Source organism: Lycorma delicatula, chromosome 3, assembly GCF_047948215.1.
Source record: "Lycorma delicatula isolate Av1 chromosome 3, ASM4794821v1, whole genome shotgun sequence".
Classification (NCBI taxonomy): Eukaryota; Metazoa; Arthropoda; class Insecta; order Hemiptera; family Fulgoridae; genus Lycorma; species Lycorma delicatula.
The window spans coordinates 174,177,536-174,202,665 of NC_134457.1; the positions used below are offsets into that span (position 1 = coordinate 174,177,536).

The 25,130-nt window shown below is 28.9% G+C and overlaps 1 protein-coding gene across 1 annotated transcript in view; it reads left to right on the forward strand.

The window, feature by feature from the left end:
* The window catches only part of LOC142322232 (BOS complex subunit NCLN), a 48,033-nt gene extending 26,954 nt beyond the window's left edge, over nt 1-21,079 (forward strand). Inside the window, exons 9-13 of the mRNA XM_075361069.1 lie at nt 2,517-2,669; nt 6,151-6,272; nt 7,848-7,946; nt 18,332-18,410; nt 20,942-21,079. Of these exons, the coding sequence (XP_075217184.1) occupies nt 2,517-2,669; nt 6,151-6,272; nt 7,848-7,946; nt 18,332-18,410; nt 20,942-21,007 (519 nt within the window). The 3' untranslated portion in view covers nt 21,008-21,079. The remainder of the gene's footprint in view (nt 1-2,516; nt 2,670-6,150; nt 6,273-7,847; nt 7,947-18,331; nt 18,411-20,941) is intronic.
* Nucleotides 21,080-25,130: the final 4,051 nt, after the last annotated feature.

Genomic DNA, 25,130 nt, shown 5'->3' on the forward strand with positions numbered 1-25,130 from the left:
GTGAAATTACTTAAAGTCGACTACAATTTTAACATAAAGTCATGGATGACTTGAGAAATGTTTGAGAAGTGGTTAACTAATTTTTATAAACAGAGAATCAAACAAGAAGGAATGTGCTTATTTTAGTGGACAGTTGCCCAGCTCATCATAGTTTAGTTGAATGAAAATTGACTAACATGTAGCTCATTTCCTTTACGCCTAATACAACTATTAACTTACAACCCATGGACCAAGAAGTATTTAAAAATGATGAAGCTATAGAAAAATTAGTAAATCTTTGATTACGTAAAAGCACACTAGCTAAAGCATGGGAAAATGATGTCTTTGTCAGTCGATAAAAAACTGTTTGCTGAAGCTGGTTTTGTATAAGAACTTTCTGAAGAAAATCAAGAAAAAGAAGAAGAAGTGCAAACAGATACTGAAAATACAAAAGAAGTATGAAAACTGCTCATTTCATTAGGACAATTATTCAATTAGGTATTGAATTTGAGCAGTTTTTACCTGTGGATGACAACCTAATTGTGGCTGATGACCCCACAAATCAGGACATATTGAATGACTGCATTGATCAAGATGAACCCAAAGACGATGATTATGACATTAAAGATGAATCAATTGAAAAAGCATCTAGAAAACAAGTAATGGAAGCATTCCAAACTGTTCGACATGGAGTGAGATTTATTTCTAACCTTCCTGAAGAAATTTTTAATTGTGATTAAAACTGAACATTATTTTTAAACAGCTTCGGCATAAGATTATATTCAAAATGATATTAGGGACCACTTTGTCAAAAAATAGATCAATAATTAAATGTTTTGTTTTTTGTTTACGACATATATTTTTTTAGTACATTGTAAGCAGATTTGCAAATTAAAATACATATTTGTACATTTTTAAAAATAAATTTCTTTGCTAGTTTCATTTTTTTTAAGTCTTCTTTAACCCTAAAAAACTAATTGCCAGTATTGTTTCTAGTAAGAAAATGATGAAAAATTTGCAGTGTATATTTCTATATATAAATTTTTTTCCAGGAAATTCCAACTTTGATAAATAGTAGTTTGACTGCATATATATCAGGTGTTTAATTTTAATCCTCCGAGATGATTTTCTCGTAAACTATACACAATAAAAAAAAAAAAATGGATTAAATAAAAGTTACTAGGACTGAAGGAGGACACCTTGTGGCGACCTTGGATTTGACCTGTACTATTATTTCAAAGTTAACACGATTTTAAAAAAATGGAATGACCTATTTTTGACCCACCAATGAAAAGAGTTGAAAATGTTACATTAGAATATGTGGTCACAAATACGACCTTAAAATTTTTTTTTGAGGTCATAAAGTTAATCATTATAAATAGTGTTATACAGGTGCTGGATTCTTTTTGCAGATATTTAAATCACTGGTTTGTAAGTTGTGAGAAGATGATTGCTATCTGGTACTGTCTTCAAAATTCATCAAATTGTGTTAATCAGATACTGTATGTGTGTGATTAATTCCAAATCATGATCAAGAAGCTGTAAAAAATAAAACAATTATAAAATGTCATGACTAAATTCAAGTATGTCAACATGACATTTTTTGCTCTTTCATTCGGCGCTATTGAAAAAGGTACAAGCTGTCTTAAGAATGCAATTTAATCAGATACTCAAAAATTGATATGAACTGAAAGACTTTTTCATACAAATCAAATTTTTACAGTAATTGTTGGAATAGAATAATGTTTAAACATTTTTTGGCAAGCAAGAATGAAAATTTTAAATTAAAATAAAATTATGAATATTCAAATATATAGCATTGTTGTGATGTGTGTTGTGGTATTATCACAGATAGTATAGTCATAGACATTACTTTTTTCAAAAATAATATAAAAATTCAAGAAAACACTGTATTCATTTTTTTTTTGCAGAAAGAAATGTCATGAAATATCTATTACGTATTTAATTTGATTCTCTTGTTATTAAAAAATAAAAAAGGTAATTGGAACTAGGAGGGATTGAAATTGATTTTGTTATTTAGCTAAATACCAAGTAAAAATACTTTTATTTAAAAATTTGAAATTATTAAATTTATTGCTAAAATCAGTTTTATACTAAGATTGAAAATTAGATAGCTTTTTAAAAGTTGTTAATGTTACTTTACTAGCATCCATGTTCTACAATGCAGTGGAGGTGAAATTATTAGCTAATACTTTTTTATTGTTGAAAAAATAATCTTATAACGTTTTTGATGAGTTCAGCTATTTTCTCACTATGCTGACATAAACATTTTTGGTCAGTCACTGAAACCGATTCCAATTCTTTCATTTTTTTTTTACTTGTCATTTGGTTATCAGATATTTAAATACTACTAAATTTTGTTTGTGTTTTTACATTTTTGTGTTTATATTAATAATTTTTCGATTAATTATGTTATATTTTAAGTTGCACATATAAAATTGAATTTAAAAAATGATGTTTATATTTAATTTTTCATGCTTTTATGTCTTTTACCTCATGTTTTGTATATATTACAGAGTCACAAAGACCCAAAAAGGGGAACAATCCTTGATGTCCGTCAGTCAGTTCAAGTGGATAAATTAACACGAAACACAGAAATTGTTGCTCAAGCTCTTGCTAGTCATATTTATAATATATCTTATCCTGCATCACCTTTTTCAGATGATGTGGTAAGTTTGCACTTATAGCCTTATACAAAATATTTAAATTATACGTATTTATTTTACCTATATTTATTTATTAATTCCTCTTATTTATCCACAAAACTATCCTTACAAATATGAAAAGTATGAGGGGCAGCTGAAATATAATGTACATTGGAATGTAGCAGGATAACAGAAAGTTACACAAAGTGACAGGTATTGCCTTCTAGTTTCATTCCCATACTACTAACATTTCAAAACTTGTCGACCCACATCCTTTCATCTTCTGTCGGTTGTCATTGTTATGGAGTCAAGTATGCCTTTATGTTATGTGTCTGTGAAGCAATTGAATTTTTAACAGCAGAAAAATTGAATGCTAATGATATTCAACATTGTCAAAAAAGGCATTTTTGGTTTGATCGAAGTACTGTAAGTTAGTGTACAATAAAATTTGGTGCATTAGAAGCTGTAAAGAGAATATTAAGGATGAATCTTGAAGTAGTCAACCAGTTTCTGTGACTGATGAGAAGCACTGAAAAGAGATGAATGAATTGATTCAAAATAATCATCGCATCATACAATAGGTCGCCATCTAGATAGGCATATTGAAAGAACAAGTAGGAAACATTATTGCCCAACTGGGCTACTATAAAATCTGTTCACAGTTGCTCATGTGAAGTTGAAATTTGAACCTATTCCACACCCTCTAACTCAACAGATTTAATGTCCTATTATTTTCTCTTCTTTCTGTGATTAAAAAGGAATATTAACGTTTTTCATTTCACTAAGATCATGAGCTGAAAGAATGCTGTAAGATCAAAAAAAGACAGCTAACATTCTTCATTAACAGAATGAGAAAACTGCTTCATCATTGGGAGAAATAAGTAGTTGTAAATGTTGACTACATGGAAAAATAAACGTAAGTTTTCTAGCAAATAAATGTACATTTATGCCTTATTTGTTTAATTTCATTATCTCTTTTCATTTGTAAATTACGAGCGACTTTGCATTACATTTCAGCCTTACCTTGTACAAGTGTAAATCGCAGAAAAATTTATTTTTTTCATGTTAAAATGAATTGTGAGCTAAAACATTTCTATTATTTGTGATGTTATAAAATTAGAAAGAGAGAGTAGGAGATTGAACTATTGTATCTTTAGATAAATTATATAATATTGTGGTGTGAATTAGTGTAACTCATTTATTACTTATCCCATCACCATGATGTATATTCAACTCAGGCAAGCTTGTTATTAATTGATTGATTTATATGGTTGTTTTTTTACAGTTCTGTAGTGGGCAATTGTAGTGATTATAATTTTTTTTCTTTGTAAAAAGATTTTTTTTTTTAGTAATTTTTAGAAGATGTCAGCTTTAATCATCTATAAAATAAGAATAGTAGATGCAATATTAATTAATTTTTAAATTGTGCAATCCATTTTTATAACTTACTAGCAGACCTAGATTTGAGTATATATATATAGATTAAATGAACACAATTGAAAGTTTAATAAAACATTATGGAACTTCACAAAATTTAACCTTTCATTTTTTCCCTTATTCCCTTTTCCCTGTTTTTCCCACATTTCTCCCTTTTAATTTTTTATTTGTTCCCCTTATCCTTTTCCATTTCCCTATTTTCCTTTCCAATAGCTCTTTAGTTCTTCCAATAGCATCTCTTTCAGTTCACTGTAAACATTTAGATTATGCGTGCTGATTCTGTTAATTACTTACAAATTGTGTCACAACTTTGCAGCAATCCTCATATTTAATTTTTGTGACAAATTCCACTAGCATTGTAATACATTAATTTCATTATGTTATAACTTTTGTTGATGGTCTGTCTATGACTTTTCACAATCATAATGGAAATAGCAATGACATTTTATAATGCAAGTCAGTAAATGATTGAATCAAACTTTCATCATCATCAGCAATTGTTCAGCCATTTTTGAAATGTGTAAACCAGTCATATATTTTAAAAAGAGTTGTTATTAAATGCTTGATCTTTCATTTTGTGCATTTCTGAGATTGTCAACCACGTTTAAAACAAAACTTGGTACAAATACACTGTTTTCTTAGTCAATGAAAAATTACAGTCGCAAGTTAACGTGACAATGGAAAACTCCTCACCAACAGACAGATCCATTTAGATTGAACCATCATGCATATTGACTCATGAAGGCTGCGTGAGCCAGTGTGTGTGTTATGCTGCGTTACAGCATTTGGTTGTACTAGTGGTCATTTGCGTATGTTAAACTTTTGAGTAGCATCTCATATACATTATATATATATATAATAATTATACGAAGCAGTATTGCTGTATTTATGAATCTTTAAATAATATAAATTAGATAAACTTTAATATTTTTCTTAATGTGTGTTTAAGTACTCAAATATTAGCCATTTTCATGTAGTTGAATCTCATTATTAGTATTAGCTTATTAAGTGATATTTATTTTTTTAATATTGATTATAATCAAAATATTGTCTATAATTTTTTACTTTTTAATGAATGCTGCTCTGACCAATTTTGTGTCATGGATTACCTTGATCCTTCCAAGTAAATGATTGGGCTATTCTTTTTTGTTACCTATCGAATAGCAAACATACAGTTTTGATGTGATCTATGTAATTTGTAATACTGCTGTATTTTGAATAAAGTTTTTATTCTATACATTACTTACCTTTAAAATGCAAGCCACTTTAATTGAAATATTATAAATATTATTTATAGAGTATTTGGGAATTATTGTTTTTAAAAATTGCTTTGTTTATATTCATTAGAAATTAAAATTGGTGGTATTATTGTATAAAATCCTCTCTGTTCTTGTAATGAAATGTCTAAAAAATCATAAAATTTAAATAAAAATCTATGAGTCTGCAAAAGAATTTCAATTGACACTAATAATAAATAATCTTTATCTTATAAGTTATTAATGTTCGGCTTATGTCACATTGACTCATGCAGCCTTCATGAGTCAATATGCCTGGCAATTTCAATTTAAATGGATCTGTTTGTTGTTGAGCAGTTTATTTTCCATTGTCATGTTTGCTTGTGACTGCAATTTTGCAATGACAGATCTGAGAAAACATTGTATTTATATCAAGTTCTGTCTTAATATCAAATATTTAAACAGTAAACTTTGTAAGAAAAGAAAAATTCTGGTGTCAAAGCATCTGAATTGATGAAATTGTTTGGATGTAATATAAACAGCAATGGGGGTGCTGTTATTTTTATTCATGTAACTGTAAACTGCTACTGAATGTTATTAACTTATTTAAGTTCAGCGATTTCTAAAACTTATGAAAAATTGTCATGGTTTTTCCTTGATAGTAATAATTTAACTGAGATTGCTAAAAAAAAAAGTTAATTCATAATTTTTGCTTATTACATATCCTGATGAGTTAATAGTTGAACACAAAAAATTTTATCATGCTTTAATGTTGTGACTATTTGAAACGTCTGTTTAATGCCATGTATTTTTTTATTTAATGATTTCCTTAGGGTGTAGAAGAGGATTCACTAAAAGTCTGGTTAGATTTCTTAGCAGGTCAACCCCGTGCAGCTCAACTTCTAGCTGAGAAAAATAATCCTTTAGTTCAGACTTTAAATGATATTTTATCAAGGTTTGTATTCATAAATAAATATATATACATTTTGTATATGTTTTTTTATTACTTTTCTCTATTAAGTAGGTCATTTATTTAGAAATACATTAAAATTTATTCATTACTAACTCCATGGTACATGATGACCTACCATGGTACAGATGATATAAGTTTTAGCATGTTTTAAATGAATTTGGAATTAGTAAACCAACCTACTGCGATAATAAAAAGGCTAATTGCCAATATCAAATATTTAAACTGTGAATGTTGTTAAAAATGATATTAAATGAAAGAAAAATACTGGTGTCAAAACATCTGATATTGATGAAGTTGTTTGGATGTGATATAAACAGGAATGAGGTTCTACTCTTTCTATTCACAGATCTTTAAACTGCTGCTGAACATTTTGCTGATGATTTATTGATTGATTTCATTTTGCTGATTTTCTAAAAAAATCTGGGTCTTTTGTTCATCATCTGATAAATCTGCACAACCTTCAATATCAACAGCTTCATCTTCGTTTAATTCCCATGTCTGTGGTATTACTGGAATTGGAAACTTTAGGCTGGAAGGCAGTAGTCTTACAGTTGAAGGAATTTCAGGATATTTAACATTTTAGCTGTAACCCCTAATATTTTCATTATAAAAAATAATCATGGTTTTTCAGTGGTTTCAGTTCTATACAAAGCATTGGAATTGCAAATCTCATGTGATGAGATCTGCTCAATCAAGCAGTCAACAATGTTACACTTGAATTACAGAAAATATGAGAAGCCCAGGACCTATCCAGATTACCTACTTTACCCCCAGAATATAATTCATGTAATATTTGTATCAGTATTTCTCCTCTGAGATTTTAATGTTACATCACCATAAATGTTGTGGAAACTGTCTGGATGGTTAACGCAATTGCATGGCATTTTTAGTAAAAATTTCACTGCAATGTATTCACAAACATGTATTACAAAACTTAAAAAATAAAATAAAATCACCAGTTGGTACAGTAAGTAGCTTTACCACTAATGTTATGTGCACAAGAGCTCGTACTTGACTGATGTTTTGAGATTTTTTATAGCCAATGGTATGATTATTGTTTACAGTATTAACATCCAGCACTGAATCACTACTACCATAGTCATATAAGCTGTGCAGTGTGTAACTAATGGATGATATAATTACATTTAGAAAAAAATATGACATGAATCATTTATGTATCATTTGTAATGTTTTAATTGCTGTGTAAATAGTAATAATATTTAATTATAAGCTCAAATAAATTATTGTTAATTTAGCCACTTAACTGCTGCAGTAAATATAATAAATATTATAATAAATAATATAATAAATATTATTGTATTTGTATTGTTCATTCACATGTACTTACTGGAAGATAGGAAGGGTAATTACAAAAACTCTGAGGCCAATATGGAAATCTTGGTTTCTTATTCAGAATCAGTGTCCAAAAATATATAAGATTCAGTCAATATTAACCACGTAACAAAATTGTTAACCATTGTATTTAGTATTTATTAAGTATATTTTATGTTATTGTTATTTTCTGTTATATATTTCATAAATTTATTAATTTTTCAGGTATTTGAAGGATGTTAAAGTGCTTTACCAGTCTCCAGATAAAAGAGATCCTGAATTTGTATTTTATGATGTTACCAAAGCGACCGTAAATGTGTACAGGTGAGTAAACCTGGTGAGTACCTGTAATAAAAAATATGTAATAAAGTTACGAGGATTATATTTTTTTCAAGGTCCGATCAGTCATGAAATTAAAACCACAGTGAAAATAAAATATTTTTTTATTTGTAACAAGTACCTACATAGTTACGCTATTTCTCTACATAGTCGCCACTCCGATTTAGACATTTGTCATAGCGTGGTACCAACTTTCCAATACCCTCGTCATAGAACGGAACCGTCTGTGTTATCAGCCATGTTTCTATGCTGGTCTGCAGCTTGATGTCTGTGCCAAAATGTTGTCCTCCTAGCCAGTGTTTCATGTGAGCAAAGAGGTGAAAATCGGATGGAGCCAATCCGGGCTGTATGGTGGGTGATCAAACACTTCCCAACGAAAACGCTGCAGGAGCTTCTATGTTAAAGCTGCAGTGTGCGGCCGAGCATTGTCATGGAGAAAGACAGTGCCTGATGACAACATTCCTCTCCGCTTATTCTGAATTGGCCTTCGTAGATATTGAAGAGTCACGCAGTATGATGGTCGTGCCACGTTCCATGAATTCCACCAAGAGGACTCCATTCTGGTCCCAAAACACAGTAGCCATACACTTTCTGTTGGAGAAGGTTTGCTTGAACTTCTTTGGTTTACTGGGAGAATGAGAATGCATCCACTGTTTGGATTGTTCTTTTGTTTCTTCAGTTTCGAAATGGACCCATGTCTCCTCCCCTGTGACAATTTTGTTCAAAAAATCTTCTCCTTCATTTTGGTAGCGCTGGAGAAACGTTAGGGAGGTGTCCATTCTCATTGTTTTGTGATGGTCGGACAGCATCTTGGGAACCCATCTCGCACACAGTTTGTGGTACTGAAGTCTCTCACTCACAATGGTATAGAGAGATGACCTTGAAATTTCAGGAAACTAATCACTCAATACAGAAATTGTGAACCGACGATTTTCTTGAATTGCCTCATCCACTCGCTCAACGAGATCATCGGTTGACACTCACTTCCTTCCCTGATCGCCTGCATCATGAACATCTGTACGTCCTGCTTTAAAGTTCCTGCACCATTGTCGCATTTTGCTGTCACTCATTGAAGTTTCACCATACACATTACTTATTCATTGATGAATTTCAGCTGCAATATACCCCTCAGCCTGAAGAAATCGAATTACTGCACGCACTTCACACTTGGCGGAAGATGCTATTGTTGTAGACATGTTTATGTGCTAGCTGCGTGTTCAGAACTAAACAAAGTGATGCGGTGTGATTGAAGGTCATACTAGAAACGCTGTGCAACACATATGCGCAAAGGTTCATCTGATTTTTGCCCGGGTTTTTATTTTGCGACCTATCAGACCTTGAAAAAAAAATAACCCTTGTATTACACATTTTTTATTATGTGTTGTATGTAACTATATAAATGCCATTTAAAAGAAAAAAATAATTTGTGGGTACTTAATTATTAAAATTACAAGTAATAATGTTTAAATAAAAATAATGCTATTCAGTTAATAACTTATTGGGAACTGGCTTGGATAACCCATTGTTGTAGATGTAGTTAATTTTTGTTGTAGTTGTTTATGCATTGATCCCAATAACTTACATGTGTTTATCTTGCCTTATTTCCACTTGTTTTTGGTTTTAAAATTATGATTAAAACAACATTTGTTCAAAACAAACTTTTCAAGTGTGCTTGTTACAAAATAAATAAAATACTGAGATAAAATAAAAAAAACAGCTAATTAGCTACTTTCTTTCTTCAACCCTTTGTTGCTTCTTGCATTTTCCCTCTGATGATTAGGAATAATACGTTTTTACAATTAAAAGCTTTGCTTTTTTTTAAATGTGTATGAACAACAAAGTAAAAATTTTTTTTAAGTGCTATTCAAGATAATTTAGATATGAAATAAAACAAGGGTTAACTTACTAGAAAAGATTAGATAGTACTATTTTTGTAGTAGATATATATATATATATACATATATATAAATTAGATGTATTTTTAAAGTAAGGTCCATTTTGAATTTGCATCTATATGCTTGATGTAAACTTGCACTTGTGTAGCTCAGTTATTTCTATCAATACTTAGCTGTTAGCAAAGCAACAATAGTTAAGTCATTTTGTTGCAGTAGTTGTATATTCATCCATTTATGAGTATTACAGTTTGTAATCTCACCATGTGTGAAGTCGAGTAATAAGATTTTGATGGCAAAGAACAGTTTTGCAGTTGAAATTCACAGGAAAATCTGTGACATTTTTGGACTGAATATTATGTGTGATACTAAATTAAGATGTGGTGATGGTGTTTATTTTGAGAAGGATGAACAAACATTCATGATAATAATTTAGTGGTCAGCAGCAGTCAGTGATACAAATGATTTGATTGAAAAAGTGATGAAAAAATTCAAGAAAACTGGTGCTCTACAATGTAAAAAAATGTATGCCAGATGGGTACTGAAAATAAATTGTTTGTGACTGAAATACACAAGGAAAATGTCTTGCTATAGTGCATGAATTTTTGTGGCTTTACAAATATGAAGGTGATAAATAGTGTTACTGGAGGTGAAACCTGAATTTCTTATTCGAACATTGAGACAAATCAGCAGTCAGTGCAATAGAGTGGCATTCATCATCTCGTAGACCAAAGATGTTCATATAAGAACGTTAAGTTTTTTTTTTGGGACGAAGTGTGCCTTGCTTGTAAAACTTAGTGACTGGAGAAATATTGTAATCCTGATGTTTAAAAATCTTAGAAGAGTTATAAAAAATAAATGGCATGGGATAGTATCTTGCAGGATTTTGTTTTTGTATGACAATGCCCTTCCACACACTGGGAATCAGTCAGTGAGGCAAATGGAAAAATTTTGTGGGAAAATCATCACTCATCCACTCTATAGCCCTAATTTAGCTCCCAGCAATATTCTCTTTTTCTTCACCTTAAACAGTGGCTTGCTTCACAAAGGTTTAACAATGACAACAAATTGAAAAATGGAAGTTTTAAATATAGTTTTTAAATTAAGAAATACTAAATTTTGTACATACAGTATTTTTCAGTTTTTTTGTACTTCAAAATGGACCCTACTTAAAAAACACACCATGTATATATTCTGGATGATTCAGGAGGAAGGAAAATAATTTGGAAACTGATTCTAGAGCATGAAGTAAGGAAAAATATCATACAAGCATATGTTAGAAATGTTTTGTTGTCGTGTTACGGCTAGTGAAAACTTTTGCCCGGATTCAGTTCCTTCAGTGAAATGAGGTTATTCTGAAATTTTTAAAACATTATATAAGGGGTAAAATTGATGGTTTCGTATGTTTTTTTGAGCTGAAAAATCAAATAAAACAGTTCCCAGAACTGTATCTTCTATAGTTTTCATGATATCCAATTTAAAACAAAAGTTTGGTGATGAAAAACATATTTTTTTAGGTTTAAAGTACAATAACTTTGTTAAATGACCAATAACTGATAAATTTTATTTTTAAAACTTGCAGAGAATTTAATTCTGAGAAAAGTGATGTAATAAATGCTAAGAAAAACAAAAAAATCAACTTTTATTATTAAAAAAAAACAAACAGAAAAAATCTTAACAGAGAAATGTTATGAATTTATAAAAATTAAAAACAGCTGTTTTTAGTACAATAAATTTAAACCTTTGAAAAAATAATATACTTTTAATTTACTTTCAAAAAATACTCCCTCTGATTTACACTGTATTAATTTACAATAAATATTTAAAAATTTCATTATTGACATTGATGCACTTAACTTGTTTCCTTCAATTTTCTGTCTCCAACCTAATAATGAGGTCAGCAGCATTAAGAATGCAAGCAATCAGTTTATCTGGTATGTTTTCTTTTTGCTTGTGTAGCTTACATTTCATCCATCCCAATTAATAGTAATTTAAGGGGTTAAGATTCTGATGATCTAGATGGCCAATTTACTGGCCCTGTGTGCCCAATCCATTTACCAGTAAAGTTTTCATTAAACAATTGTCTTACTTCATTTGTGAAGTGTGTTGGTGCTCCATCTAGTTGATAGTACATTTCAATTTGTTTCATCAATGAGAAATTTTCAAGCACTGTAAGAAATTCATTGTTTAAAAATTCCAGATATTTCTCCCTGTGTCAAGTTGTTCTAGTATGAAAATGCATATTAATTGGTTTAGGTGAGACGGCTGTAACAGGAACATTTTCCCAATTGAGTGTTACCTCCTCACACAATATTTTCATCCATTCATAGATGGCTCAGAGACACAGGAAACTTAAAACCTGAAAAAAGTGGTAAATCTGGACAACCACGTTCAATGTGTACATCTGCATTCAAGAGGGTGTGTTAGATGAAATATGTAACTATTCAAACAAAAGTACTAGAGAGCTGGCCTTTGAGTTCAGTATTAGTAATGCAACAGTTTGGAAGATTTTGCATGAGCAGCAACTTCATGCTGAATGATATTTTCTTTACCGATGAAACCAAATTTACAGGATCAGCCATTCGTAACACCAACATGCACATGTGTTCAGTTAAAAATAAACCCTCATATCAGTTCTCTGTATATGTATAGGTTTGTATTCTGGGTGACCACTTGTCTATTTTTTTATCTGAAACGCTCAATGGTGAAAGATATTTACACTTCTTGATGGCTGATTTTCATGTTTTACTTGAAGATCTTCATCTTTTTACTAAACACAACAATAAAATGGTGTTCATGCTGGTTGGGGCTTTGGCTCATTGCGGATTACAAGTTCGAGAACAGCTAAATGAATCATATCCAAACAGATGGATTGGCCAAGGAGGCCAAGTAACATGGCCTACAAGGTCTCCTGATCTCGGTCCTCTTGACTTGTTTTTACGGGACCATTTAAAGACATTTGTATTCAATACACCATGGATGGGTGTAGTAGAAGAATTGTGAACAGAATGTCTAATTGGGAATGAGAGGATTCGTCAGGCACCTGGCATCTTTGAAAGAGTCTGGCAGCCAATGAAAAAATGCCTGGATGCATGTATTTTGAATGAGGGCTGCCATTCTTAACTGCTACTGTAGTTTCTTTTATTAATGTTTTATTATCTGATAGTGATAATTTATTTTATCTGAAAAAAATAAATAAAATGGTTTGTTTAATCAGTGTCTGTTTATTAAATGAAAAACTTGTAATGTAAATTATTTTTCAATACTAATATTATTTATTATTATAATATTCTTATGATTTCAGTAGTATTTTATTGTAATATTTTCAGTATTAATAAATTATTTTGATTTACTACATGATAACATTAATACTATTACAGTTGAGATTGTGTTGATTTATTTAATTTTATTTGGAAGGAAATGAAAACTGGTTTTTTAATCTGAGTAACTCAGCTGAAGAATTTTTTAAATAACTTTGTGTACTTTATGGACGGATTTAAATAAATAAGGTGTCATCTATTTTTCTTTGTCATAAAACGCTTAACATTTTCGTAATAACATAACATGAGTAAATCAGTGGTTGTAAAGATATTAACAATTAAACAGTTTACATGGCTGCCATTTTGAAATGGATTGAGTGATCAGTATAAGTAAAACATATAGTTTCATATAAGTAAAACTCTAGGTACCCTAGCTGCATACAAAATTTCAGCTCGATACGACTAACCATTTCTGAGAAATGAATTTGTACGTTAAAAATACAAAATTGCAGATAGCCGGTAAACTAAGCATTTCTGGACATTTGTTAATATAATGTCCTTATTTTTTTTCAATGTGGGGAACACCTATATATACGAGTGATCGTAAAGTCGTGCAATCCAAATGACAACAAATTGTTTTAGAAAGTCTTTTTATTAATTTACAAAATAATTTTAACATTTACAAAAGTATTACTTAGAAGTTAATAGTAAGTGCTGGATGTCCACCATGATTTTCAATGCATGCATTAACGCATTTTCTTACATTGTATGCACCATTTTTCAGTGAAATATATATATACACACATACACTAGCAGACCCGGCAATGCTTCGCTATTGCTATATATGAGTATGTATATAGATTAAATGAACACAATTGAAATTTTGATAAAACATTAACAAAATGAACATTACGGAACTTCACAAATTTTAACCTTTTCACTTTAATTTCCCCATTTCCTTTTCCCCTTACTCCATTTACTTTCACCCTTTTCTCTATTTCCTTTCCCCCGTTCCCATTTCCCCTACATCCCCTTTCCCTTCCTCCTTTGTCATTTCCCCATTTTCCTTCCCCTTTATCTTCCATCCCCCTTTCCCTTTCCCTTTCCTTCTTCCACTTCTTTTTTCTTATTTCCCTTTCCTCTTCCTGTTATCCCTTTCCCTTTCCATTTCCTTTTCCTGTTTTCTCCTTTTTTCTTTTTCCATTTTCCTTTCTTTCCTTTATCCCTTTTACCTTTTTTGATTTTTCCCTCTTTTCCTTTCTCCCTTTTTCCCCGCGTGTAAATCAGTCCAGTAGTTTTTTAGTCTATTGCGACACACACATCAGAAACACTGAAATGTAATCGTAAAATATTTAGTATAGCGTGTGTTGCTTTTACGTCCAACAGATAGCGCTGTTTTTAAAAAATCATGGTTTTACCTGTCATTGGTGTGACATATTAGGTATATAAATAGTTGGTATAAAAAAACACGCATATTCGAATGCAATGTTGTGTCAAAATTTCAAAGCAATCGGTGAAGATCTTTTGGAGATTTAAGACTTTGAAAAATTAACATTTATAATATATATGTATATATATATATATATATATATATATATATATATATATGTGTGTGTGTGTGTGTGTGCATGTATGATTGTCTGTGTATACCTAATTTTGTTTTAAAATGTATAATATTTGATCAATCTGATAAGAGATTCTGTTTGATTTTTAACTTTTTTCTTTGCATTAATCATAAAATTTTATCTTGTGATAAATTTCTACACGCTATTGCCAATTTGAAACCAACATTCTTACTTTTTAGTTACGTCATTGTATAACTATTAAAAAAAAATTAATAGTTTATAAGTTATAATAGTTTCCTTTTCTTACTAGAAATACATTCAGTAATTCATTGATTTTTATACATCTTTGTAGATCTCATACATACAGCGTAAACACAGTTAATGTGCGTGTACTCTGATATGTTTTATTTTACTTATTATTGTTTCCTTATTTGAATGTTATATATTATTCTTTTATATGAATGGTCCATAAATGAGAGTTTAAATATAATCCTGAATATTTCTAATTCTATTAAAAATGAGCAATAATTAGGACAAATTAAAATCCAAATATTCTTTTGTAGTGAAATTTTTTATTAACAGTTGTTTGAAAATCATTAACATGTAATCTAATATTTATGAACTAAATATATATAAATTAATATACAAATATGATATATTGTTTGAAGGTATAGTACAATTTAAAGTAAATTTTGTGAATTGAAATTTTTAAACATCATTAAAAGCTACAAATATCAAAACTCTGTGTCGCAAGTAATTTAAACCACTGCCATATGTATTTTATCTCAGTTGTATCATTAATGACACATTTTAAGAATTTGTTTTATTAGATGTGGTTTTATTATGCACAGTTATAGGCAAAGTGTAAGGACTCTATAGTCCTTACAAGATTCTGTAAGTGTAAGGACTTGTAGTATGTAGTGCGATATGGACAAAAGTGATCTGAGAGAGAGGCCTAGAAACCCTATCAACATGAGAAATATTTAGATGTCAGTTCAATATTTTTATTAAGTGACATTTCAAAATTAAAAATTAAATTATGTGGCCTATAAGTCTGTCTCTTCTTTTAACTATATTTTTCCAAATGCTTCTTTCTTCATCTATTTGCCGCAATACCTCTTCATTTGTCACTTTATCCACCCATCTGATTTTTAACATTCTCCTATAGCACCACATTTCAAAAGCTTCTAATCTTTTCTTCTCAGATACTCCGATTGTCCAAGTTTCAGTTCCATATAAAGCGACACTCCAAACATACACTTTCAAAAATCTTTTCCTGACATTTAAATTAATTTTTAATGTAAACAAATTATATTTCTTACTGAAGGCTCGTTTAGCTTGTGCTATTCGGCATTTTATATCGCTCCTGCTTCGTCCATCTTTATTAATTCTACTTCCCAAATAACAAAATTCTTCTACCTCCATAATCTTTTCTGCTCCTATTTTCACATTCAGTGGTCCATCATTGTTATTTCTACTACATTTCATTACTTTTGTTTTGTTCTTGTTTATTTTCATGCGATAGTTCTTGCATAGGACTTCATCTATGCCGTTCATTGTTTCTTCTAAATTTATATACTAATTATACTATTTATATAATAAATTGTTTACTCTCGGCTAGAATTACTATATCATCAGCAAATCGTAGCATCTTTATCTTTTCACCTTGTACTGTTACTCCGAATCTAAATTGTTCTTTAACATCATTAACTGCTAGTTCCATGTAAAGATTAAAAAGTAACGGAGATAGGGAACATCCTTGTCGGACTCCCTTTCTTATTACGGCTTCTTTCTTATGTTCTTCAATTGTTACTGTTGCTGTTTGGTTCCTGTACATGTTAGCAATTGTTCTTCTATCTCTGTATTTGAACCCTAATTTTTTTTAAATGCTGAACATTTTATTCCAGTCTACGTTATCGAATGCCTTTTCTAGGTCTGTAAACGCCAAGTATGTTGGTTTGTTTTTCTTTAATCTTCCTTCTACTATTAATCTGAGGCCTGCAATTGCTTCCCTTGTCCCTATACCTTTCCTGAAACCAAATTGGTCTTCTCCTAACACTTCTTTCACTCTCCTCCCAATTCTTCTGTATAGAATTCTAGTTAAGATTTTTGATGCATGACTAGTTAAACTAATTGTTCTGTATTCTTCACATTTATCTGCCCCTGCTTTCTTTGGTATCATTACTATAACACTTTTTTTGAAGTCTGACGGAAATTCCCCCTTTTCTAATATTACACACCAAACTGGTGTGTAATATTTATGATCTCTTAAATTCAGATCTCACTATTGTTTCTCCCATTTCATCCTCCTCAACTTCCTCTATAACACCATTTTCTAATTCATTTCCTCCGTATAACTCTTCAATATATTCCACCCATCTATCGACTTTACCTTTCGTATTATATATTGGTGTACCATCTTTGTTTAACACTTTATTAGATTTTAATTTATGTACCCTAAAATTTTCCTTAATTTTCCTGTATGCTCCGTCTATTTTACCAATGTTCATTTCTCTTTCCACTTCTGAACACTTTTCTTTAATCCACTCTTCTTTCGCCAGTTTGCACTTCCTGTTTATAGCATTTCTTAATTGCCGATAGTTCTTCATCACTACATACTACATACTTTCTTCATCACTAGAATTCTTATATTTTCTACGTTCATCCATCAGCTGCAATATATCGTCTGAAACCCAAGGTTTTCTACCAGTTCTCTTTATTCCGCCTAAGTTTGCTTCTGCTGATTTAAGAATTTCCTTAATGAAGGTATTCTAATACAGAGAAATTACATTTTGCATCTTTCTTCCTTCATTTTTTTGAACTTCCATTGATACTAGTTTAATAAGTTATCACATGTTTTTACATGAATTATTTTTTTTTTTAATATTGATTAGGTTTTTATTTGTGCTCTCAGAGCTGTCAAATATGATCACAGTTAAAGAGAATATATATTGGAAATTTTTGAATAGAATTTTAAAGAAAATTTTGTTGGACATTACTTTGGATGTTAAAAAAAAACAGGCAGTTCAATAAGTTGTGGGGAACATTAAAATAGTAAATTTTTTTTAGCTAACTTATTACATGTTAGTCCAACAGTCAGTGTAGTATGATATGCATCTCCTGTCCACTTTCCACCTCATTTTCAAGAAATTGCCTTTGGGAATGCATTAAGGATTTCATTTTTTTTTCCTAATATGTACATTGTAATCTCTGTTCAACTAGTGAACAGTAAGCAATCCCCTCCCCCCATGCCCAATGAGGTAAGGATGATATGTATGACCTGTAATTGAGATATAGTCTTGTTCAGAGTCTAGTCAAACCATCCCTGTGACCTGTAGTTAATTAAACCCCAACTACCAAAGTACACTGTTATTCACTGCTTAGTATTCAAATCCGTATAAAAACAACTAACTTTTACAAGAATTTGAATCTCAGAACCTTCGACTTTGAAAATCAGCTGTTAAAAGTACTGATTTGCAATGAGTTAACCGCTAGACCTGTGAACTAGAACCGCTAGAACTAGTGGGCTGGATTTAATATGAAGAATTTGTGAAGTGTTTTTATTCATTTATTTTGTATACTTTTCACAACATGTTTCAATTGTCTTGATTCTCTATAATGTGTAAAATTAAGTAATTTTTTTAATTTTTTAGTGTGAAGCCAGCCGTGTTTGATCTCTTTTTAACATTTGCCATTGCATTATATTTGGGTCTTGTATACTTATTTGTTCAGGTAAAGTACCTTAATTATATTTAAATTACTTTTATTGTAGCATTATAAATTTAACATCTGTTATTTATTTCATTTATTTAACATCAATTTACAGTTTTTATGTTCAGTTTTAACTGATATTTTAGTATTGTATTAGTAATAATGTTCCGATTGTGAAGAGATGTATACCAATCTGATTTGTCATACCTGATCTGATTTTACATCTAATAATTTATAACTATATTTTATGTTAGAGGTAAATTACAACCAAATGACCTGCTTCACTCTCCAATGCTGACAAGCATTTCCATGAAGTAGATGTATGAGTATACTCAAACAGCGTATTGGGGTTCACCAATAAAAGTATGTCTTGATGACAGGTACATATGAAAATGTGTGTAGATACGTATGAATGCATACTATTTACCTGATGTATGCATATTTAATATCTGATGAGTTTGGAGAGAGTTGTACGTTTATAATTTGTAGATGTTAACCTATTATATAATTAAATACCAAAGCCTAATGAGATAATTGCATAAATATTAATCATTTTATTCTAATCCTTTTTTTCAGTTATTTTAATGTCTTTGCATTCAGTATGCAAACACAACACATGTTGTGTTTGAACATAGGTAGTTTCATCATATTATTTTGAGTATTTAATCTTCTAATTTGACTTCAGTAAATGAATTCATTGAAACACAGAAAATAACAAGAAAGCAATACCCAATGACTTTAAATAAAAAAATATGAAAAGAATTTCACTTATTCAGGGAAAGTAATGGATAAATGTTTGCTGCATGTAGCGTTTGTTTTTGGATGCATTGGATCAAGGAAAGAATAAGTAAAGAAACGGATAATATAAATGTAGGAAATCTAAAAGACTTTTTGCATCAGAATAAAAACAAGGTTCTTCTCTGTCATTTTTGATGTATTATTTACTGTATAAATGAGTTCTTTACCAAACACAAGTCTGATTTCCAGCGAGTCATTCAAATCCAAGGCTTACTTACTGCTTCACTCTTCAGTCTCTTCTATATCTTCCTATCGTCCACCATGTTCTCATAGATGTTCCCATGACATGTTCCCACTAGGACATATATTATTTTCTTATTTCCTGTGTTCTTAGTTTTTACTACTTTATCTGCTTCTTTGAAAGTTGTTGAAATTCCACATTGCTTCTTTTTCTAAACTATCTATTCTCATGTTCAGCTTCAGACATTTTTGAAAACATTCAGCTTTTGCCCATTGTATCATCACTTAACTCCATGTTTCTTTACTGTTTAGTTGGTTATAAATGTTTTGTTCATTTATGTTATTTTTTTAATAGAATTTTGGTAATAATATTTCACTTAAGGTCTAAGAAGCATGTCATAATGTTTTTGTTTGTGCCAATATTTCTTTTTCTTTGTTATTTCGTATTAACAATTCTTCCCAGGAACTCACTTTAAATAACTCTCCTTTATCAATGTTAAGTCTTGTTTTTTACTGACTCACCTTGCATTTCTTTATTACTTGTCAACATTATAGTTCCTGTTTTCTCTTATCTGATTTTAAGATATATGCTTCGTATCTCTTTAATTAAAATCCCAACAACTCTTCATATCTCTGGTTTTTTCTTAAAACTCCATCATTAGATCCATATCATTACTCCATCAATTAGATACCATATTTATTGTTGAATTTCCATTCAAGAAGATGAATTGTGAAAATTGACAGCAGGAATAGAAGTTTTCTTATGTTGTAGACTGCTATAGAATTCCATTTCTAATACATTTATTTATTATGAAGTTTTTATTTATTTTTTATTTTAGAAACTATTTATTAGTTGTATTGTATATAAATTAATTTATTTGGTTTCAGTATAAAAACTTTATTACCAAGTTTGTTTTAAAAATTATTCTATTTCATACAATGGTTTTCTTCACTGCTGAGGCATTTTATTTAATATATTGTTTAAAGCAAGCATTTGTATCAGTTTGTTGCTTTATACTATTTTTCACTGTCTTTTTTCTTAGTGTGATGTGTAAGACATACGTAGCACTTGAGGTACGATAGGCATTGGTTACCGTTGATTTTCCTGAGATTTGTGATATTCAGCTCATAGCTAATCAGAGTAAAGGTGTCACTTTACTAATAATCAGGTTTACAAAAACTTGATTATTAGTTCTACTTTGTTGGCTATTTTTAACTGAAGTATAGCAATATATTAAACTCTGTGAAGAAGACAATGAGAAACCAGTTAATTCCTCAATTTCCTTTATAAACATGTCATGGAATGCTTGTCACTCGTAAGAATAGCTGTACTGCTTTCAGGAGTGATTTTTGTCAGGTTGTGAATTGCTATTTTAGTTAAAGTATATGAATTTCATACAACTTGAATAATATGGTACAGAATTGGCAATTCTTATTACTTTCTTTGCTGGCTTTAGTAAAATGTTTAATATTTATATAAGTATAAATTTATTTAATTTTAATTACTATTGTTATAATAACTTTTTGTCTGAATATAACATACAGCTTATTATATATATATTTTTTTTTTTTAGAATTTTCCGTCACTTTATTCAGCGATGCCATTTTTTGTTTCATCAAAGAAAAATAAAATACATTGAATTAATTGGTACAAATAGTTTTTCATTCAGGTTTGAATTATTTTTTTCATCAATAACTGTTACTTTAGTTTTGTATGTAGACAATATGAATTAGTGTAAAGTATTTGTACAATTAAAATAAGCAACAGTAAATAATTTAATATTATAGACAATATAGTACAGAAATTATTATACAAACGGATAATGGTATTTTACATTGTTGGTTGATAAAATGTGTTAGTGGTTGAAGTAAAAGTGACAATTTAGGATATAATGGTTTTAGTCTTGTTTAAGTTTTTTGTACCTATACTTGTATATATTCTTGTGTTCATTTACTTTGATGATTGTTTTTTCTCTTTTTATTACTGGTCAGTTTATATGTTATGCTGGAAAGTAGTAGAATCACAGGGAAAGTGTATTGTAATTAACAGATAAATACGTAGTGAAACATTATGTAGATTTTGTCAGAATGTTTAGGTTTCTATTTTATGGATAAAGAAAGAACTGCCTTCAACATTTGCCTAGAAGGAACAGAGAAAACAATTGAAAAATCTTAATTAGAGCAATGTAGAAAATTGATAAATAGAAAAGATAAGTGATTTTGAAGTCCATTTTAATAAATAGAAGTAGTCGCTATAAGAAATAATACAAAGATGCAAGTATAATGAAATATGGAGATGCAAGATAATAAACAAAGTAAAATAAGATTTTGAAGGCATTAATTAAAATTATTTAGGGCATTTCAGTTATATTTGTTAGCAAGGATGTGAAAAATTCAGGTCTATTTAATTAGTATTATATAAAATCTCTTCAGAAGAGTAATTTAGTTTTGTAATAGCATCCTTTAATCTAAATTAAAGATAAATTCTTTGTTTCTTCTGAATCGAGCAGGAATATCCTATTTTATCTTTATAATAGTTTATCCCATTTTAAAGCGTGTGCTTAAGTGATTTGAGTAATTATATTTTTTAAAAGTAGAGTCTTTCAGTATCATTTAAAAAATAATACCATTTACAAAAATTGGTGGAAAGATCCTTTAAATGATGCAGAAGTTTATTAAAAAATAGCAACAGAATCATAAGGCTCTTTCTTGGAGGTTGAATGTTATCTTCTGCTGTATAAAAATAATTTTTGTTTTTTATGAGGTAGAAATAGATGTCATTTATTTTGGAGAAAGTGATTTTTTCACAAAGTAAAGCATTGAAGAAATAGAATTTTTAAGTTAAATAAAAATCAGTCTATTCAATTTAGATGTGGAGATGTAAGGTGGTGTTCCGACAGTTCATTTATAGGGTGAAAACGTGTTCTGATATTTATGTATCCAAGATGTGTAACTATTTTTCAGATTACGTTGAATATGTTTGTGGATGTAAGGAAAGTTTATGTATAAAAAAATAAGACAAAGTATTTTGTATAGTGAACTATTATTACAAACTGTATAATTACTAATTCTGTTAGTTTAATCTCTAAGGTTGTTTTTTTATTTGTGTTTGTTTTTTAAAACTAATGTAATGTGCTATGCGTTGTAATATGACTGTGGATATAGTATCTATAAATAAGTAAACTTTTGTTATGCATTATGTAGTGTGCTTTATATTAAATTATAAATACCTTAAAATTCAATAACAAAAATTATTAGGATAATTTCATAGTATTTATTTCGACATCTTTTACTTTAATAAATTGTATTATCTTAATTTTGAAGTAGAGAAGAAGATAATGTAAATGAAAATTTACTATATTAATCAGATAATGTTACTCATTTGCAGTAATATTGAAATCTTTATTTTTTTTTTACTATGAGTCTTGATGACTACTGTATTACCTTTTTTGTATATTGTAATCATAATTAAAACAAAAAGTATTGTGGAGTGACTATTGCACTTAGTATAAAAAAGATTTGATAGAAAGAATGGAAATGAAAGTATTATTTGACCTCCTGCAGAATGTTCTTCTTATGTTGAAGGCTAGTAGAAGCAAAACATGCAAGGGAAAAGAGAAATAATTTTCTACAGTCATCTTCAAAACACAGATCTGTGTAATTAAAGCTTTTTTGCTACTGTTTAGTATTGATTTTTGTACTTATATAAATCAGTTTCCGTTGTGAAGAAGAATATCTTTTAGACTGACTACTTTTGTTCAAGTCAATAAACAAATGCCAGTCTTTTTATTCATAAACTATTCCTAGTTAGCTAATAAGCCAGGGGTATTTGCAATATTACATAAAATTCCCTTTCTACTGCTACTAACATTTTTTTAAATTAAGTGAAAAAACATTTAACACCTTATAAATGATTGCATGTAGTACAAGCTAAATAAGTAATCATAATATATGATAATTTATGTAATAAAATATCAAAAATATAATTAAGATTTTTTCATTGCAATGTTGGTCTCACTACTCTTAAGGAATACATTACATATACTCAAGTGAATAGTTAAGAATTATTTGCATTTTTACTGAAAACGTGTTTTCTTCTGCATATGTTTATGTTGTTTTAATATTTTTTTTTTTTTAACAATTTTAAAGAAAAACAATAAAAGAAAAATAAAGCTAAAGAATTTGTGAAATAGCTTAAACTATAAGATTATTAAACTGTAATTATTATAAGATTATTTTACTGTAAGATTTTGGTAGCTGAAGTAACCAATTGGTGATTGTTGAGTAACTATAAAGACAGAACTTGTTTTTAAATACTAATCTGTTAATATTAAACTTCTCTTAAAAAGCTTTTCAAAAGCACTCATTTATGAAACAAAAGTATATAAAAATCATTTTGATTAAGTTTTGTAAAATATTAAATATTTATAATGAAATTTAAAAAATTAATTATTTTTTTCTACAAAACTGTTTAAGTGTATTTTAATAATATTTATAAATAAATGTTACTGTAAGTTTATTAAAGAGGGTAGTTAGGAATTTATTATAGTTTTAATCAGGGTGTGAAGCTGGAATAATTTTTCTTACTTTCAAAATAAAATAATTTGTTATATGTGAGGAAGTAGTAGTTTATTTGTTGTTATAAATTTATTTAATTTTAATTTCATTGTTAAATTGAAGTTTTGTCCTTATTGTTAGCAATTTAGTTTTTGATATATATATATATATATATATTTTATTAATTAAATTAGAGCCACAGATAAGAAACTAAAAGGATATGTGTGGAAGAAAAAACGAGCATCTGATAAACTAATAAACTATTATTAAAGGGATTAGGTAATAAAATCTAATCTATCTTTATTGTAGCATTTGCTTCTCTTCTGTGATCATTTATGAAAATATGAGTATATTATGTAAATGTGTATTTATCCTGATAATTAGATGCTTCTAATAGTTTTTTGGCTTAGCTGGAAATCATTTAATAAAGGTTTAGACAATTATTTTCTCTTTACCAAACACCTTCTTTATCAATGATGGTGATATGTTTATTAGTTGATGTCTGATATCATGTTGGACATTGATGAATTTGTTTTTATATATATTTTATTATCGTTGAATAATTTTGTTAACTATAACAATAAATTGGTATATTTGCTAGTGTTGTACTTAATCACATTAATTTCAGTTTATGAATATAATTCTTATATTTATCTATTTTTTGTAAATTTGTTTCAAGAAAGATATCTGGGTATAAAAATCATAAATAAATGATAAATCTTTCCCATCTAAATCTATGAAAACTGGGAAAAATAGTAAAAAAAAAAATTTAATAGTTTTTAAATTTTAATTTTCTTATTTCGTTCACTAATGTAGATTCATTATTACAAACATTTCAATCTGAGGTAAATTGGGTGAGATTTGTTATAGAAAAATTAAAAATATTATTAATGAAGGCTATTATTTTTAATGACGATTATTAAATTGTTGATAAATGAAACACTTGACAACTTAAAGAACATTTTCCTAGCAAAAATGTTTGTTATATATTTCTATTAAATAGTAATAACTATTTAATAAACCATGTATTATTAAATAAAATTAAGCGACATGACGATTCATATATTATGTTTTTACACAACGAATGAATGTTTTTAAAAATATATTTATTTTTAATAAACACTTAATATTATACAATTTTCTTTGTTATACATGCAAATACAAATTATATAATATAATGTAGGTTATGTATACATGCTAACTTTA